General features: G+C 47.1%; 1 protein-coding gene and 1 long non-coding RNA gene across 51 annotated transcripts in view; one reads left to right on the forward strand and one right to left on the reverse strand.

Annotated features, from left to right (window-relative positions):
* MAP4K4 (mitogen-activated protein kinase kinase kinase kinase 4) overlaps positions 1-15,846 on the reverse strand; it is a 151,719-nt gene extending 135,873 nt beyond the window's left edge. For all 50 annotated transcript variants that reach the window (XM_069583791.1, XM_069583789.1, XM_069583798.1 and 47 more), the window contains exons 1-2: positions 15,232-15,846; positions 14,825-14,890 (exon numbers count right to left, since the gene is read on the reverse strand). In XM_069583791.1, the coding sequence (XP_069439892.1) occupies positions 14,825-14,890; positions 15,232-15,288 (123 nt within the window). In that variant the 5' untranslated portion in view covers positions 15,289-15,846. The remainder of the gene's footprint in view (positions 1-14,824; positions 14,891-15,231) is intronic.
* On the forward strand, positions 14,650-17,359 carry LOC138437111 (uncharacterized). The gene is made up of 2 exons (XR_011255771.1): positions 14,650-15,323; positions 16,051-17,359. It is a non-coding gene; the product is annotated as an uncharacterized lncRNA (long non-coding RNA).
* Positions 17,360-17,477: the final 118 nt, after the last annotated feature.

Here is a 17,477-nt window from a genome sequence, read left to right on the forward strand (position 1 = left end):
CAAGGCAAACTATTTCTTAGTGTTTCAGGGCCAGAGTCTTTGATCTTCCTTAAGAAACATAGTTCTCTATGCTTCTGATAATGATAGGTATGTTATCTAAGTATATTATTTGTAGAAAGTCTATCTGGAATAGACTTTCTACAGTGAAATTTTCTACAGCGAAAATTTTGTAAGAAATGGTAAGAAAAAATCTAGGGAGAGCTATTTCATATCTAGACAGCTTGGCGTGATTCCATTTCCTTGCATCTTTTTTTTTTTTTCCTCTGCTATACTGTATGGTACTTAATTTATAAAGATTTTGAAAGAATCAGTAATATTATCAAATCATTCCTTAAGGTACTTGCAGGAGGAACCGAGAGTATCTCTAGATGCTCTCTCACGAATACTGGGGGATGGGATGGGGACAGTCTGTGATCTGATTGGCACAGAATCTGCCTGCAAATGCAAGACACACAAGAGACGTGGGTTCAATCCCTGGATCAGGAAGATCCCCTGGAGCAGAAAATGGCAACCCACTCCAGTATTCTGGCCTGGAGAATTCCACAGACAGAGGAGCCTGGTGGGCCACATTCTATGGGGTCACAAAGAGTTGGGCACAACTGAGGAGGTGAACACACATACACACACACATATGAATAGACTCATCAGTCTGCAAAACAACAGATCTTCCATCATGAGAGGAGTAAGTCCTAACCCACAGAACTTTTGTCAAGTGCCAGAAAAGCGCCTTGAAAGTATGTGCCACGGTTAGTCATTAGCAAAAAATTAGCAAATTCAGTAGTCCTTTTCAAGAACAAGCTTGGGGGACTACTCCTCACTCTTCCCAATTTCCAAACCTCCTACAAAGCTACAGTAATCGAAACTGTGTGCGACTGGCAACAGGATAAACAGAGATCAAGGGGATGGAGTGGAATGGAGTTCAGAGCTCAGAAATTTAAGTAAGGGAAAATAGCTCAGAAATGCTCACATTTAAGGTCACTTGGTTTTTGACATGTGTATCTGAACAACTGAATGGGAAAGGAATAGTCCTTTCAACAAAGGGTGCTGGGCCACCGGATATCCACATGAAAATGAATGAAGCTGCACCCCTACTTCAGAATCGACACAGAATTAACTCAAAGTGGATCAAACAGCTAAATGTAAGAGTCAAAACTATGAGATTTAAAAAGAAAACATAGGAGGAAACCTTCAATAATCAGCTTAGGCAGTAGGTTCTTCGATATGACACCACAAGCACACAAAGCAAAAGAAACAGTCAGCTGAACTTTATCAAAATTAAAAACACTTCTGGGCTGCAAAGTCCACCATCAAGAAAGCAGAAAGTCAACTCACAGAATGGGAGAAAATCTTTGCAAGTCATACATCTGTCAAAAGACCTGTATCCAGAATACATAAAGAATTCTTAGAGATGAAAAACTTTAAAAAACAAAACGTACTATTTAAAAATGTGCAAAGGATATGAATGCCATTTCTCCTAATATATTCAAATGACCAGCAACCATGTGAAAAGATGCTCAACATTATTAGTTATCAAAGAAAAACAATCTAAACCACTAAAATGAAATACCACTATGATGGCTATAATCAAATAGATAATTACAAGTATGGGAAGGAGGTACAGAAACTGGAACCTTCATACACTGCTGGTGGGAATGCTGAACGGTCCAGTTGCTTTGGAAAACTAGCAGTTTCTGTAAAGGTTAGAGCTAACATGTGACAGTAAAAGCAATTCTACTCCTAGATAGACAACCAAGAAAATTAAAACAGTCTATACAAAACCTTGTACACAGGTGTTCACAGCAGCAGTATTCCTAATTGACCAAAAGTAGAAATGGTCCACAAGACCCTCAACTGAATAATAAATAAAACTAGTACATCCATTCAATGGACTGTTATTCTGCAACAAAAAGAAATGAAGTACCAATACATACTACAACACAGTGAAAGAGAAAGTCGCTCAGCCGTGTCTAATTCTTTGCAACCCCATGAAATAGTTCATGGACTTCTCCAGGCCAGAATATTGGAGTAGGTAGCCTTTCCCTTCTCCAGGGGATCTTCCCAACCCAAGAAGTCAAACCCAGGTCTCCCACATTGCAGGCAGAGCCTTTAAAAGCTGAGCCACCAGGGAAGCCCGAGAATACTGGAGTGGGTAGCCTATCCCTTCTCCAGTGAATCTTCCTGACCCAGGAATCGAACCGGGGCCTCATGCATTGCCGGCAGATTCTTCACCAGCTGAGCTACCAGGGAAGTCCTACAACACAGATGAACCTCAAACACAGGCTAAGTGCTCACAAAACACATACTGAGCGATTTCATTTATATGAAACGTGTAGAATTGGTAAATCTATAGAGGTAGAAGGCAGAGGATGCGATGGTTGGATGGCATCGCTGACTCAATGGTCATGAATTTGAGCAAACTCCGGAAGATAGTGAAGGACAGAGGAGCCTGGCGTGCTGCGGACCATGGGGTAGCAAAGAGTCAGATATGACTTAGCCACTGAACAACAACAATAGAAAGTAGATCAGTAGTAGCCTGGGGCTGAGGCGAGAAAGGCAGAAAGGAGGACTGGGATATGGGATTTCTTCTTTCGAGTAACGAATATGTTCCAAATTGCAGCTACGACTGCATAACTCTGAATATAGTAAGTCCCCTACATACAGACCTTCAAGTTGCAAACTTTCAAAGATGCCAAAGTGTGTTTACATGTCCAATCACGTAAGTCAGCTCACGTGTCTGGTGAAAATTATCACATGCGTGCATCCTGGACAAGTGGCTGTGCTCTTGTGTACTTTACTGGACAGCACGGTGCAGGGCTCAGTACAGCAGCTTTATTTCAAGCCCAGGACGTCCAAAAGCAAGTGTAAAAGTGGAGCCAGCACTGCTAAGAAGCGCCAAGCAGTAAGGAGGGAAGCAAAAGTGAAAATAACAGAGGAGCGAGGCGAAAAAATGACAGGTGATGTCGCCCATCCCCAAATATGAGCACCCCAAATATGGGTTGCTCACAGGACACCCCAAGGTCTGACAAGCACGCCCTCCCCACCCTGCTCCCCATGCGGGTGCTGACGAGGGCTCCACGGAGAGCTGCTAACTCGGCAAAGTCCAGACACCACAAGAGCAGCAGAGGGAGGACACAAGGCCTCAAAAGAGACATGTGCTCCGGGAAAACTGAATGGGGCTGGCAATTACCATAATCAATGGGACACACCCCTCTTATCTCTATTCCATTAACCAGGACGAGAGTCATCAGCTCCAAGGCTCCTCACCCATCTCTGCCTCAGCCAGAGACCGAATTTAAACCATAAAGCTTCACTGCATATCACCGTGTCTGCTCTATCAGATCCAGCTTAGTTATGCTCCCACGGCCCCTGCTCTTTCCCACCGGCCACATCACCCGCCTCAAACTGAGGGCTACCTGCTGCCCAACGGCGCACTGACCACTTTTCTTGTTCATTGCCACCAAGAAGGTCCATATAGACTTCGACCAGAAAGAAGGCTGAGCACCAAAGAACTGATGCTCTTGAACTGTGGTGTTGGAGAAGACTCTTGAGAGTCCCTTGGACAGCAAGATCAAACTAGTCAGTCCTAAAGGAAATCAACCCTGAATATTCATTGGAAGGACAGATGCTGTATTTTGGCCACCTGATGTGAAGAGCCAATTCATTAGAAAAGACCCTGATGCTGGGAAAGATTGAAGGCCGGAGGAGACGGGGGCAACAGAAAAGGAGAAAGCTGGATGTCATCACCAACTCAACAGACGTAAGTTTGAGCAAATTCTGGGAGACAAAGGACAGGAAAGCCTGGAGTACTGTAGTCCACGGGGTCGCAAAGAGTCAGACACGACTGAGCGACTGAACAAAACCAGGAAGGAGCCCAGCATGGTGCCTGGCACACCATGTCCACAGCCAGCAATAGACTAAGAGATGAGTGAAGGGGCTGCTGCTAGCAAAGCAGGCTCAGATCTCTCACAAACAGCAACACGCCGGACAGACGCCAAGCCCCCAAGTCAGCAAAGAATGAAGAGCTGAACATCTACAAGTCTGTTCTGGGAACTAGAAGGAGACACACAGAGAGAAAGCTGAGGTATTCTCACTCGCCATGTTCAAACAGGAAAGGCCCTGAAACGGTAGGCGGGCCCCCCGCAGGTGAGCGAACGCGGCCAGGGAAGCCCGCGCCACCTGCACACCCTCAACCCCAGGCGTCCTCACTGCCTGACTCGGGGTCCCAGTAATTCCTACGTCCCTTGGATGCACAGACCTGACCAGGGTGACACTCAGCCTTTGACCTGAGCTCTCCCAACTGAACAGTCAGCAAACTACCCCGCAGTTACACAGAGGGTCCCAGAGTCACTGACGTGGCGTGGGTTCTGACTGCCAACAGTATTCTCTTTTCTTTTTTTGGCCACAACACGAGGCATGCAGGATCCTGGTTCCCCGAGCAGGGATTGAATCCTCGCCCCTAGGGTGGAAGCATGGATTCTTAACCAGTGGACCACCAGGGCAGTCCCCGTTAACAGCATTCTATTAGTATCATCCGTGTGTGTGCTCAGGCATATCTGACTCTCTGCAACCCTCTCTGGACTCTTAGTATCATAAGCAGGTAAGAATGAAAGCTCTAAGTACAAGAATTTTCCGAAAGTACCCTCATATTACATTTAGATTTGACCTGAATGCATTCAAGTCTCTAATAAAGATATCATAAGAGTTCTTTAGAATGAGAGATGAAAAAATACCCTGAAAGGTACACTTGAGGAAAATCAAATGAATAGCTGTATTCCCCCCCACCCCATGTGTGTGTGTGCACACGCACGTGCTTAATCACGTCCAAGTCTTCACAACCCCATGAAGGCTCCTCTGTCTGTGGGATTTTCCAGGCAAGCACACTGGAAATACTGGAGTGGGTTGCCATTTCCTCCTCCTCCAGGGGATCTTCCAGACCCAGGAACTGAATCCATGACTCCTGAATGTTCTGCATTGGCAGGCGAATTCTTTACCCCTGAGCCACCTGAGAAGTCCCGTATTCCCCCATATAGTGCAACAAATCATTTCTTTACCTTCATATACACCCTTCTGACCAAGGATAATAGATTTTGTTACGTTTTTTAAAATCCTGGTGAGTCAGTGGTTTCTGTCTGAGATAAAGGAAAACTCCAGTCTTCAGCATCACATGGCAAATGGCTGGCTCTGGACAAGGGAATCCCCCAACACATGTGAGAAGGAAGAACAGGTCTGGTCTAGTTCCCGATACCACTGACCTCACTAATAGTGAACAGTGTGTCTTTACGGTGATAAGAAACTTTTCATGCTTAAAGGGATGACCTAAACTAACAGTGATGACTAACACGGAGGGCGGGAAAGGTAATGGTTTCAAGGGAAGGGGCTGGGTCATCAGAACCAGCAGGTGATGAGTTATGCTGATGACGAGGCGGGAGACCCAGGCAGACTGAGGCCCCTCTCTTCTCCTTCTGTGGAAGGCTCCAGGTGCAGCTCTTCGGAAAGCGTCTCAGAGGCCAGACTCAGACACCTGCAGAAGGCACTCCTCCCAAAAGCCAAAACCTGGGAACAACCGCGACGTCGGTCAGCTGGCAAACCGGTGGACAGAACACAGCCTGTCCACACCCTGGATGCCATCCAGCCAGACAAAGGGACAGACCACCATGCTCAGCAGCGGGGACGAACCTTGAAGCACCATACAAAGGGGAAGGAAGCACACGCCAGCAGCCACGTGGGCATGGCTGTATTCATACATGACGCTCAAAACGGGCAAATTATAGACAGAAAATAGGTGGGCGGCTGTCTGGGGCCCTGGGATGGAACAGGGCGGTTCACTGTGAAAGGGGAGGGGGGACCGTGCTAGGGCAAGGGACGTGCTGAACACTGACTTGTGGTAACAGTCATGCACTCAACACGTTACCAAAGATGCCTGAAATGCAGGCGCGAGGCGGGTGAACCCCAGAATACATAAAAATACCTCAACAAAGCTGGTTAAAGGAACAAACCTGTTGAACAAACTTTTCTGTCTCCAGGAGGCTGGTGTGGAGCAACGGCAATAACTTACGAGGTTGGGATGACATACATACATTACTACACGTAAAACAGAGAGCCAATAGATAGCACAAGAAACGATACTCAATACTTTATAATAACCAATCAGGGAAAAGAATCTGAAAAAAGAATACACACACACTAATAGATAGAGACCCAAATAAACAAATAAGAAAAATGAAATCTGGAGGAAAAGGGAAAATAACACAGGAGCTCAAGAAAACCAACCAACCAAAAATATCTACACTCAACATCCTCAGAGATAAGAAATAAATCCAAGAAAGAATAGATGTAGTTTACAAAAAAAAAAAAAAAAAACTGTGAAAAAGGGCTTCTCATAAATTAAAAATATGACAAGGCTTAAAATTCAATAGAAACATTGAAATAGAAAGTCAAAGGCAATTCATAATAGTAGGACAAAAAAGACTGAAAACAATAGAGGAAAAGATAAGAAAATAAATCAAAGAGGTGACTAATAGGACTTTCAGAAAGAGAAGGCTGGGAATTTGGAGGGGGAAAAAAGGAAAAATTTCCCAGAAGAAAAGGGCAGCTCCTAATGAAAAGAATTAACCAAGCTCTTGGAACAGGGAATGACAATACACGACAATCACAAAATCTAAGAACATCAGGAATAAAGAAAATATCCTAAAAGCTTCCCCAAAGAAGTTAGAACAGGTCACACTCAAATGGAAGAGCAGTGTCTTCAAAACTCCAAGAGAAAAATGGATTTCCAGCCAACAGTATTTTCCATCAGCTAATATATAAATCCCATGCAAAGGTAGAATGCAAACATTTTCAGCTATCCAAAGACAAAACTTTTGCACCTGGAGGATGTGGTTCAGGAAAGTTGAGGCAGTAATCCAAAAACAAAAAAAGAAATAGATGGTATCCAGGAAATAGATGGTCCAGGACCAGAGCTATGACACACCAAAGTGAGGGCACGTATACCTGGCCAGCTCCCCTCCAGGGAGAAAAAAGTGAGTCTATAGGCTCCTTCCTGTTGAACAGGAAAGCTATGACAAATCTAGATGGCATATTAAAAAGCAGAGACATCACTTTGCCAACAAAGGTCCATATTGTCAAAGCTATGGTTTTTCCAGTACTCACGTGCAGATGTGAGAGCTGGACCATAAAGAAGGCCAAGCACCAAAAAGTGGATGCTTTCGAATTGTGGTACTAGAGAAGATTCTTGAGAGTCCCTTGGACAGCAAGGAGATCAAACCAGTCAATCCTAAAGGAAATCAACCCTGACTATTCACTGGAAGGACAGAAGCTGAAACTCTGATACCTTGGCCACCTGATGTGAAGAGCTGACTCACTGGAAAAGACCCTGATGTTGGGAAAGCTTGAGGGCCAAAGGAGAAGGGGGCGTCAGAGGATAAAATGGTTGGATGGCAACACCAACTCAACAGAGATGAATCTGGGCAAACTCCAAGAGATAGTGAAGGACAGGGAAGCCTGGCATACTGCGGTCCATGGGGTTGCAAAGAGCTGGACACAACAACTGAACAACAAAAAGTAAGTTATCTGAAACAATAAGTCATTTGTCATACTTAAGTGATTAAAAAAAAATTTTTGATAAAAGCTTAACTCTGCTAGGCATCTGATGTACCTTTTCAAGTGTTTAAAACAGAAAATGGAATCCTATTAGACTACTTGGCTCAGAGATAAGCGGTATCATTTTAACCCCAAATTATGATATAGCCATTTAAGGGAGGCAGGCAGGTATAACAGCTAATTCTTCACAAAAGATCACAACAGCAGTTCAAAAACCATAACTACCATCTCTAGACGTCAGTAAATGTGCAAAACTAATAAACCAAGAAAAAGCCATGCAAGCACGTAACTTTAAAATACGGCAGTCAATTTCAGATGGATCAACTAGAAGCATCTTGGAACAGGACAACTCTAAGTTTCGAAACTGTTTATCTTTGTAGGACCTTAAATAGTAGTACCTTACATACCACAGGGAACTATATTAAATATGCTATAATAAACCATAATGGAAAAGAATGTGCATATAATATGAAAAAGGATGTGTATTATATATATATAAAACTGAATCACTTTGCTATACAGCAGAAATTAACACAACATTGTAGAATCAACTATACTCCAATAAACTAAATTTAAAAAAAGACTCAGGATGGTGTTTTCTGTATCTGATTTTCTGTCTCTTTCCTTGTCTAGTTGGTACGGTATTTTATGGCCCAAGCCCCTTGGAGGCTGGGAAGCTGGGGTTGGGTGCATGGGTTGTGTCTGGGTGCAGGGCCTGGGGAGACAGAGCCGTCTCAGGATGTTACGTGTCTGGCACACGCTGTCCACTCCGTCTTCCCTGTGCTCCTGGAAGGTAAACACACTGCCTGTACCACTGCACGGACACCAACCATCAGGCAGGGCCCAGCTCGGGCTGCAGGGCAGTGAGCGCCCTGAGGGGCAGGACACCAGCCCCGTGTGGTTAACTGGTCTCCCGAAACTAGCTCTAAGTTCCTCATGATGCTACACAGATGTCAGTTTCTAAGATCCCAGTTTTTAAAACTTGAGAAGTTCTAAAACTTACCATTTGGTCCTTCCTTTTGAAATTCTTACAGAAAACAGTGCCACGCAACTCAGTGCTTGCCAACACATCGCGCGCACTTTGCTTGTGAACGATGCCAGCTGACGCTTATTACTTAGCCAACCTCCTAACAGAGTATCATAAAAACCTGAGGCCGTTTGTTCAGCTGCCACGCTGGTCACCGGTGATATTAACACTGCCCTGGTCTCCATTCTCTTCCTCACCATCCCTCCCTAAGTCCGAAAAATGTTATTGTTCAGTTGTGACCGACAAATGTATTCTGATGATTCAATTCTTGCGTTATCATCTTATGAGCCCAAAATATTAATAACTGTAAACAGAATCTTCTAAAAGTACTTGGGAATCTCTGCCCCCGATAATCATGTTCCAATGAAAATCAGGTCCCAAATTAAACGTTCAACACAGCTTTTTAATATGTTAACACTGATAATTCAGAGCGGTATTAAAACCAACCTGAATTCACAAAAACATCTGTTTATACTAAATATTTACAGCAGTTACTCGCAAGTACTTTTAAGATGACCTGCGATCCACTAGCTAAATATCTAGCTACTTGTGGGAGAAATAAAGTTTTTAAAACCCTGATTTTCAAACAGTAAGGTGACGACCTAAAATTGTTTCGACCCTTACAATCATCACAAAAAGTTCTAAACAGGCAGAGTTCGACTTTGAGAACCCAATGCGGAATAAGTTCCTGACTCCACTACCATTAATTCTTGGTCCGCACTCTTGTTCATTCTCCTTTTATAAGATAGAGAGTGAAGCTTTCAGCGCTGCACTCTGGGCAAGAGTCCTGTTTGGTACCCGGGCCACCTGGGTCTGCAAGCCGTGCACTTGCAAGATAATTTGTATGCACTGCTGTCTGCCAGTGTAAGTCATCAGAACAGAGACAGCTGAAAGCACTGTTACTAATGATGAAAAGCACAGGCACCCTAAAGTCAGCGTGGCTGCGAGACAGAGAACGCCCGACAGCTCTGAGGGCAGGCAGCCCTTCGGCTTGCAAACTTGCATTTTATGCCCTTTTCTTAACCAATTCTGGATTTATAACTTGCCTCAAGCCGCTATTCATAACAAGATGAAAGTATATATTTACTAAGAAAGAGAAGAAACAAAAGACCATATATGAAATGCACGTGTCAAAGCACCCACCTTTAGGTTAAAATGCATTTTATAGTATTTTTTTGTTCCCTGGGGATGAAACGCCTTAGATTATTCCTAGGTTTAGCACACCTGCTCATGGATTCATTACTTCCAAAGTAGGATCTATTTTTCCAAAAATCATCTTGGCTTTTCCAGGGTCAGTCCACAAAAATCTATGAATACACACTCTGTACCAAAAGGGCCCCCGGATAATATTTTTGGATGATGTCAATATACAGAAACAGACATATATCAGATCCATTAAGGGGGGGAAAAGACAAAATACAAGTCTGCAAGCTACAGAAATAAACACTGTATTACAAAGTTTCAAACAATAAGGAGTTTAAAAAAACACTATCAGCAGGGTGTTATCTGATGGTTGGCTTTTCTGCAAGGCTTTTGACATTCCTGATTTAGTTTCATTTCAAAAGAGTTTTTGGAAGTTTGGGTTGATAATTATTTTTTAAGAGAGCCACTGGCCTGTGTGTCCTCTCTGCCTCCCTTCAACTCAGGCCCGGAATCTTTCCAGCAGGAAGGAACTCTGTGTCTCTGAACAAGTCTGTACATGCCACTCAGAGGCCGATCAACTCTCCTCTTAAGGAAAACATGCAGTTCTACAAAGTTCATTGTGCCCCAGTGAATGTCTTCACTTCAATTAAGAGCAAGAGTCGCAACCCCCACAAGGTAACATTTGCAGAAACCTCCCCCCTCACAAAAGTTTAAGTGCCTGCTCCAAAATGTTACACTGATGATTTTTTAAAGCTACACAATTTACATGGCACTTTTATTGCTAAGCAATGGAAAGCAATTTCAGCACTTTCAAAAATCCCAAGGTTCCTTGTCATCCAGCAGGCAAACAGTGGACCCATGTAAAGGACCACACCAAAATTGCAGACACGGAGTGAATTGATCAAGGCAGGAAGCCCAAGTACTCAGTCCAACACTCCTCTCTCTCTCTGCTGCCCTGCCCAGGCCTGGCCTTCCCCTCCTCTCCCCTGGACTGCTGACCCAGGCCAACCATCTCACCTTCTCCTTCTCCAAACCTCATCTGAGCCACCCTCCTACTCTCAGAGACCCCCAAACTTCCAATGGATCCTTGATGCCAAGGAATGAGGGGTGTCCTCAACACCAACAGGAATAAACCCTCTTCCAGATGCCCACCACTCCCTAGCCCTCCTGCCACTCCCAGAGGGTCACCTTTGGCCACACATACCCCGCTTTCAATAAAAGAGGGGGACGGCATTTGCACAGCACCTAACAGGTGGCCAACTTTCAGGTTAACGCTACTCCCCATCTTCAGGCCCGGAGGAGGCCTCCAGCCCAGAAGGACAAGGTCACAGTCAAGATGCTCATCCGTCCCTCCAGTGAGGAAGCCCTGACTCCAGGCAAGGGGGCTGCCAGATTCTCAGCTCCCTAACCACCCCCTCACCCCACCACCACACCCCAGGCCTCTCTGGTGCAGGATTTTCCTCTCTTTAGCCAAGACATTTTGGACCACTGGCCACTGAATGTGCACAAAAAAGCAAAATAAAGAGTAGCTACCCCAAGAAAAGAAACACAGCTGGCCAAATTTAAAAGTAACAAACTCCCATGACACAAAAATGAACTTCGATCTATGAATCCTGGTTTGGATTCTTTCCATTATCACTGCCCCCTTTCGATGACAATGATTACTATTCACTACATCTACTACACTCACTACTCCACACGCACAGAAACATTTTACAGACACTTCTTTTATAAATGTATGGTACTCCGAATGAAACCCTGCAAACAGAAATTCACAACGTTTTTCCCTTTTTAATTTATGAGTATCCTTCCCTATGATCACTCAAAAACCTAAAGCAAAAACTAAGTTTCTCTAAATAGAACACAGCCTATGTCTCACATCCTTTATTAAAAATAAAGTTATGTACTGTTCAACTATACCATTTTAGTCAGGAATGGAGAAAATTCTAAACTCCCCAAGAAAGCCACTTCCATAGAACATCTCAAAACTCGCAAACTCCCTCTCAACCCATTCACTTCATGTAAACACAATCTTCTAAAAACAAGCAACACTAATCACTAAAAAAGTTCACAGAAAAAAATTAAAAACAGAAAATATAACAATGAAATAAACTAGGACTACAGACTGCTCAGCGTACAGGTGTTTCACCTACAATTGTTCTTTTCATTTCCAAACTCTGACACTAGTCACATTGATGGACGTTCAGGAAGAGTAAACAAACGCTAGTGTCAATAATCTAATCACAAAACCACTGTATGCAAATCATGAAACAGAAACCCTAAACACACTTCAAGGCATGATGAAAATGGTCCTAGAAATAACAAAGGGAGGAAAAAAATGGAGGTGTTAGTGGTTCCTGCTCTCTCCACCTAAGACTCAACTTTCCAGGGTCAGTTCAAAAATATGAAAGACTTTATCATGCGAGTAAGAAAACATATATGAGATGATCAGGAAAATTTAGCGCTGAACATCTGAAACAAACATGGTTACCAAAGCAGGGAGGGGGATAAATCAGGGAGTTTGGGGTTAACATATACACACTACTATACATAGAACAGACAGCTAATGAGGACCTACTGCATAGCACAGGTAACGCAATATTCTGTAATAATCTACGAGGGAAAAGAATCTGGAAAAGAGTATTTACATACATACATATATATATAACTATATATACATATACATACATATAACTGAATCATCTTTCTGTACATCTGAAACTAGCCCAACGTTGTGAATCAACTAGACTTCAATTTAAAAGAAAAAACTGAAAATTTGCTAGGAAGGAATTCACTTTTTTTTGGTGTGAAAACAGCATGGAAACTACCCAAAAGAAAAAAAAAAAAAGACACCAACTGAAGTATTTATGGGGAAATGGCATCTAGGTTTTATGTGAAGATAATGGAGGTGGGAGGAAGGACAGCAGAGAAAACCAGATCAGTCACATGCTGGTCACTGTGAGGCCAGTGCTTGCCTCTTCCTCTCCGATGTCTGTTTCAAATTCTCCGTAATAATAAACCAACTGCAGGCGAGCAAAAGCTCCCGTCGTGCTCCTGCTTCAGACTGCAGGCCATTGTTGCACAGATTTCCTATAGTTTCCTCGGCTTTGCATAATTTGAGCATTTCTTCTCAATTGTACTTTGTAAGGAGAGAGCCAGGGAGCCTGTTACTGCCCAATCCCAACAGCTTCCCAAACCTGGTGCTTAGCAAGTCGATCCCAAAAGCTTTGGGGGAGAGAGTGTGGAACCAGAGGGAAGAAGCAGGGGAAACCTTGGGAGTGAACCTGCCCCAGGTGCTCCCGTTAAGAACACCTAGCTCCTAAACCCATGAAGACACATCCATGGTTCACTCTCTTTTTCTCTTACAGTTTAAAAACAAAAACAGCTTCTGGTCTACTTCCACCAGCCTTCACATTTGTGCTGACCCTTGAAGACCCAAACAATCCAACTTCTGTGTAAGCAGGTCAAATACAAGCCCTGGCTAACTCACTTGGACGAAGACGGTCACCACTCAGACCTGGCCGGAAAAACTCGGTTAGGAAAAACCAACCAGTGCTTAAACAAACACTGAGGCTGGGGAGAACAGTCTTGGAGCCAGTTAGCAGACCACTCAGGGAGTTGCAACATGACCGTTTCCAAAATTTTCCAAAAGCTTCCAAATTCAGTTGAGCCCGGCAGGCCGAGCTTAACAGGGCTCTCTTTCAAATTCAAAAACCTGGCCCTGGCCCCAACTGTTAGCCAACAGAACACATGCTGATTCACTTGAGATCACCTAAAAAGACGGACTCCGTCCAGTTCAGACCACAGGCCGGTACACAGCCGGGATCGGGGGAAAGTTGGGGCTGTGGATAGATAAACCCTATTCACGGAGCAGAAAAAGGGACAATGGGATCCACACTTAATTTGGCCGAAGAAAACGTCTACAGTCAGCTTCCAACACCCCCGTCCTCCACTTTTCGCCAGACAATGACAATTCTTCACAGCGAGCCACAAAGCCCTGCTTCATAAGATTTTTTTTTCCCTATCCCAATCCAACTAGAAAACAGGGAACAGCTATGGAACACCCCCGGTGCAGTGCAGATAACTTGAAGAGAACCTTCAGTAACGAGAAACAAATCAGAACACGGAGCATTTCACATTCTGTTTCAAACATTCAAGGGCCCTGCCTCCATTAGCCAGAGCTCTGGGTAATCTCCACAACGGGCACTGAACAAAACCAGCAACAAGCTTAGTCTCATCAGGTGTCTGTTACTCAGGGCCGACTCAGAGTCTCCGAATTTGTTAGTTTCAAGGGACTGGGGGTTGGTGGGGGGGGGGGAGGGGGAGGCTCATGTTAAAAAAAGAGAAAGACCTGGGGTTGGTGTGAAATCTGGGCACCCTCGCCACTCCTGAGCTCTGTCTCATTTCTGTTTCAATTACACACCTGTCAAACAGGTTATTCCTGGAATTCAGACTGTATAATCCTCACCCTGTAATTCTTCCTGCTCCTGCTACCCAAACACACAGCCCTCCCCTGTTCCCCAAAATATGCGCCCATCGGTAGAACGTATGCTGGTGATAAAGCAGAACCAGGTATCAGCAAACTCCGCTCCCTGGGCTCCCGGCGAACATTCAAACGAGGCAACACGAAGACAATTCTCAAGGCCAAGGCAGTGCTTTGGGATAATCACAGGCGAGGCCTGCCTATTCTGAATTTTAATGAACACACTAACTCCGAAGGCCAGATCTGGGAAAAACGGGGGTGGGGGGGGGGTGGTGGGGGGACATGTAGGCTGCCTGATGGAAAAAAAAAAAAAAAAACGCTTTTCCATTTTATGGAAGTGCATGCCTGAGAGTGGAGCGTTATTTCCTTATCTGAGAGCCAGGAAATGAGGTCTTTTCAGGCCAGTGTGAATATAAACTCTGCTAAAAAACAGCGGGACGACGAGGCAAGCCCCCTCTCCCAACTTCAGCCGCGCGGCGTGGCCTCCGGGCGGCGGCGTGTCCATCCCCCGGCGCCCCCGGACCAGAAGTTTCAACCCGTCCCCGGGAAACAAAGGAGGCGCCCGCACCGACCTTATAGACTTGTCCGTAGGTGCCATTTCCCACCACTTCTACCAGCTCGAAAATCCCCGCCGGATCCTGGAGGAGAAGGAGGGGAGGGGTGAGCGTCGGAAAGCAGCACAACAATGAATAAAGCAGCAGGACAGCCGGAGAGAAAGGGCGGCGACCCCGGCGGTGGGCTTCGTGCGGTGGGGTCGCGGGAGCCCAAGGGCCGCGATCCGGGGGCCGGGGGTCCCGGGCGGCGGCGGCGCCGGCGAAGGGTCGCGCCCCGGGGGCCCCCGCACCCGTCGACGCGGGCAGACAAAGGGGCCGCCGTACCCGCGGTTCTTCCCGCGGCGGCGCCCGGGCGGCCAGGGCGCGGCCCCGGGTCCCCGCGCGCCCCGCGCCCCGCGCCCGGGTGTTCCTGGGCCGCCACTCACCCGCAGGGAGGACAGGTCGATGTCCACCAGACTTTTGGCAGGGGAGTCGTTCGCCATCTTCCCTTTCTGCCTCCGCGGATCGGCCACGATCAGTAGGTCTCCGGCGTGTTTCTGGGCGTCGGAGGCCCGGCGGGCGGCGCGGGCCCGCGGGCGAGGCCGGGGGCGGCGGGCGGGGCGAGCGCGGGTGGGCGGCGGCGGCGGCGGCGCTCACTCCATGGCCGGGGCGGCCGGCAGGCCCCCGGGCGTCGCCCGCGCCTCAGGCCCCGGCCCCGCGCCCCGCGCGCGCCTGCACTAGCGGCCCGGAGCAGGGGCCGCGGCGCCGCCGAGTGTGGAGCCCGGAGCGCGAGGCCGCCAGACAAAGATGAGCGGGGGGCGGGGGCGGTGGCGGCGCGGGAGGAGGAGACACGGGACACCGAAATCGCACTCGGAGGAGAGCGAACAGCTCCCCCTTTCCTCCTCTGGCAGGAAAAGCGGGCGGAAGCGCGCTCGCGCCCGGAGGCGGCAGGGCGGGGGGCGCGGGGTGGGGCCCGGGCGGCGACCGCGCGCGGGGCCGGAGGGGGGCGCACCCGGGACAAAGGGAAGCCAGCCCGGACCCCCCACCTCCCTGCCTCGGGCGGAGGGGCGGGCCGACCCCCGCCCCCGCGGAGCCCCGCCCCGCCGCGCCCCGCCCCGCCCCGCCGGGATCCCCGAGCTGGAGGGTCCGCCCGGCCCACGCGCCCCCCTTCTTCCCTTCGCGTCCCCCACCGCCGAGTCTGCCCCTGAAGACCCTCGTTTCCGGTTTCCCTAGCGGCTTCTCGGGTCCTTTCTCTTCTTTTCCAGGCTGAACCGGTGACCTCGTTGTAGTTGGGGATTCGCCGAGCATCACTCGGCCGACGCGTCCCGAGACTTTAGGCGGAAACTGAATCCGAACCGCTCCGTTCACTGCCTTGCGCCGAGTTCCTCACTGTGGACGAGGCGAGGACCAGGAGTCTTGCCCCAAGTTCTGTGCCTAGAGATCGCTGAGGAGCGATGGACAGGCTTCTTCCGGCAACTTTGGAAGCCAGTCAGCAGTTAGACAGTTTCATCCTGTTTAACGTGAATAAATGGTCTGCAAACAGTCATTGCATCACTGTCACTCCGCTGGCCAAACACCCTAATGGCTCCGTATTCCCTCACCGCAGGGTCCAAGAATCACCGAAAGGGACTGCAAAGGCGCTGATCGCCTACCCCACCTCCAGAGTTTGATCCACCAAGTGTGGGGTAGGCCTGAGAGGCCTCATTCTCTGTACAGGCGATGCTGAGTTGCTGCGACGGGAAGTTTGAGAACTGGGGCTCACAGGATGAAACTCCAAGGCCTTTGTGATCGGGCTTCGCCAGCATCATTATTTACCAGTACTTAGTTTACACACAGTGTCTACTGAAGCCCTCCTATGGCCCTAGGGTGATGCTAACCTCATTTTAGGGCTGAGGAAGCTGAAAGAGAAGTTGTTGTTCAGTCAAGTCTGAGAGACTCTTTGTGACCCCCATGGACTGCATCATGCCAGGCTTCCCTATCCTTCATTGTCTCCCAGAGTTTGCTCAAACTCATGTCCATTGAGTAGGGACGCCATCCAACCATCTCATCCTCTGTTGTCCCCTTCTCCTCCTGCCCTCAATCTTTCCCAGCATCAGGGTCTTTTCCAAGAGTCAGCTCTTCACATCCAGTGGCCAAACGATTGAATCGAAGGGATTTTCCTAGTCTTTAAAGGCATAGCCCATAAGTGGAGCACGGACTCCCACCAGCCTGTTCCCAAACCAAGTGCCTGAGCCAAGTTAGTCTTGGACCAGAACAGTGTTTCCCACTCCTCTGTCTCCCAAAACGCCAAGATTTTCAACTCTGAGACTCTCTCATAAGGCTAAAATATATTCAGGGACTCCTGGAATCCATTGATCAGGAAAATCATAGTAAGCACAGTGTTTCTGTGAATTTAATGGTGCCTTTCTTGTGAGGACGAGGGGTGTGGCACTGCACCCATGACCTGTGGGATCTTAGTTCCACAACCAAGGACTGAACCCAGGCCATGTCAGTGAAAGCACCTGGTCCTAACCACTGGACTGCCAGGGAATTCTTAGTGGTGCTTTTAAATAAATTTGGTTTTTAATCTACCAACCGCAGTGGACTTATCTATAGGTATAAAGTAAATAATTTACTCAGAGAGTTAGATTGGTGTCAGTGTGAACTTTCAGATTGTAGTATTAGTAATAATATTTTAGTAGTATTTCTTATT

This window comes from Ovis canadensis, chromosome 3, assembly GCF_042477335.2.
Source record: "Ovis canadensis isolate MfBH-ARS-UI-01 breed Bighorn chromosome 3, ARS-UI_OviCan_v2, whole genome shotgun sequence".
Classification (NCBI taxonomy): Eukaryota; Metazoa; Chordata; class Mammalia; order Artiodactyla; family Bovidae; genus Ovis; species Ovis canadensis.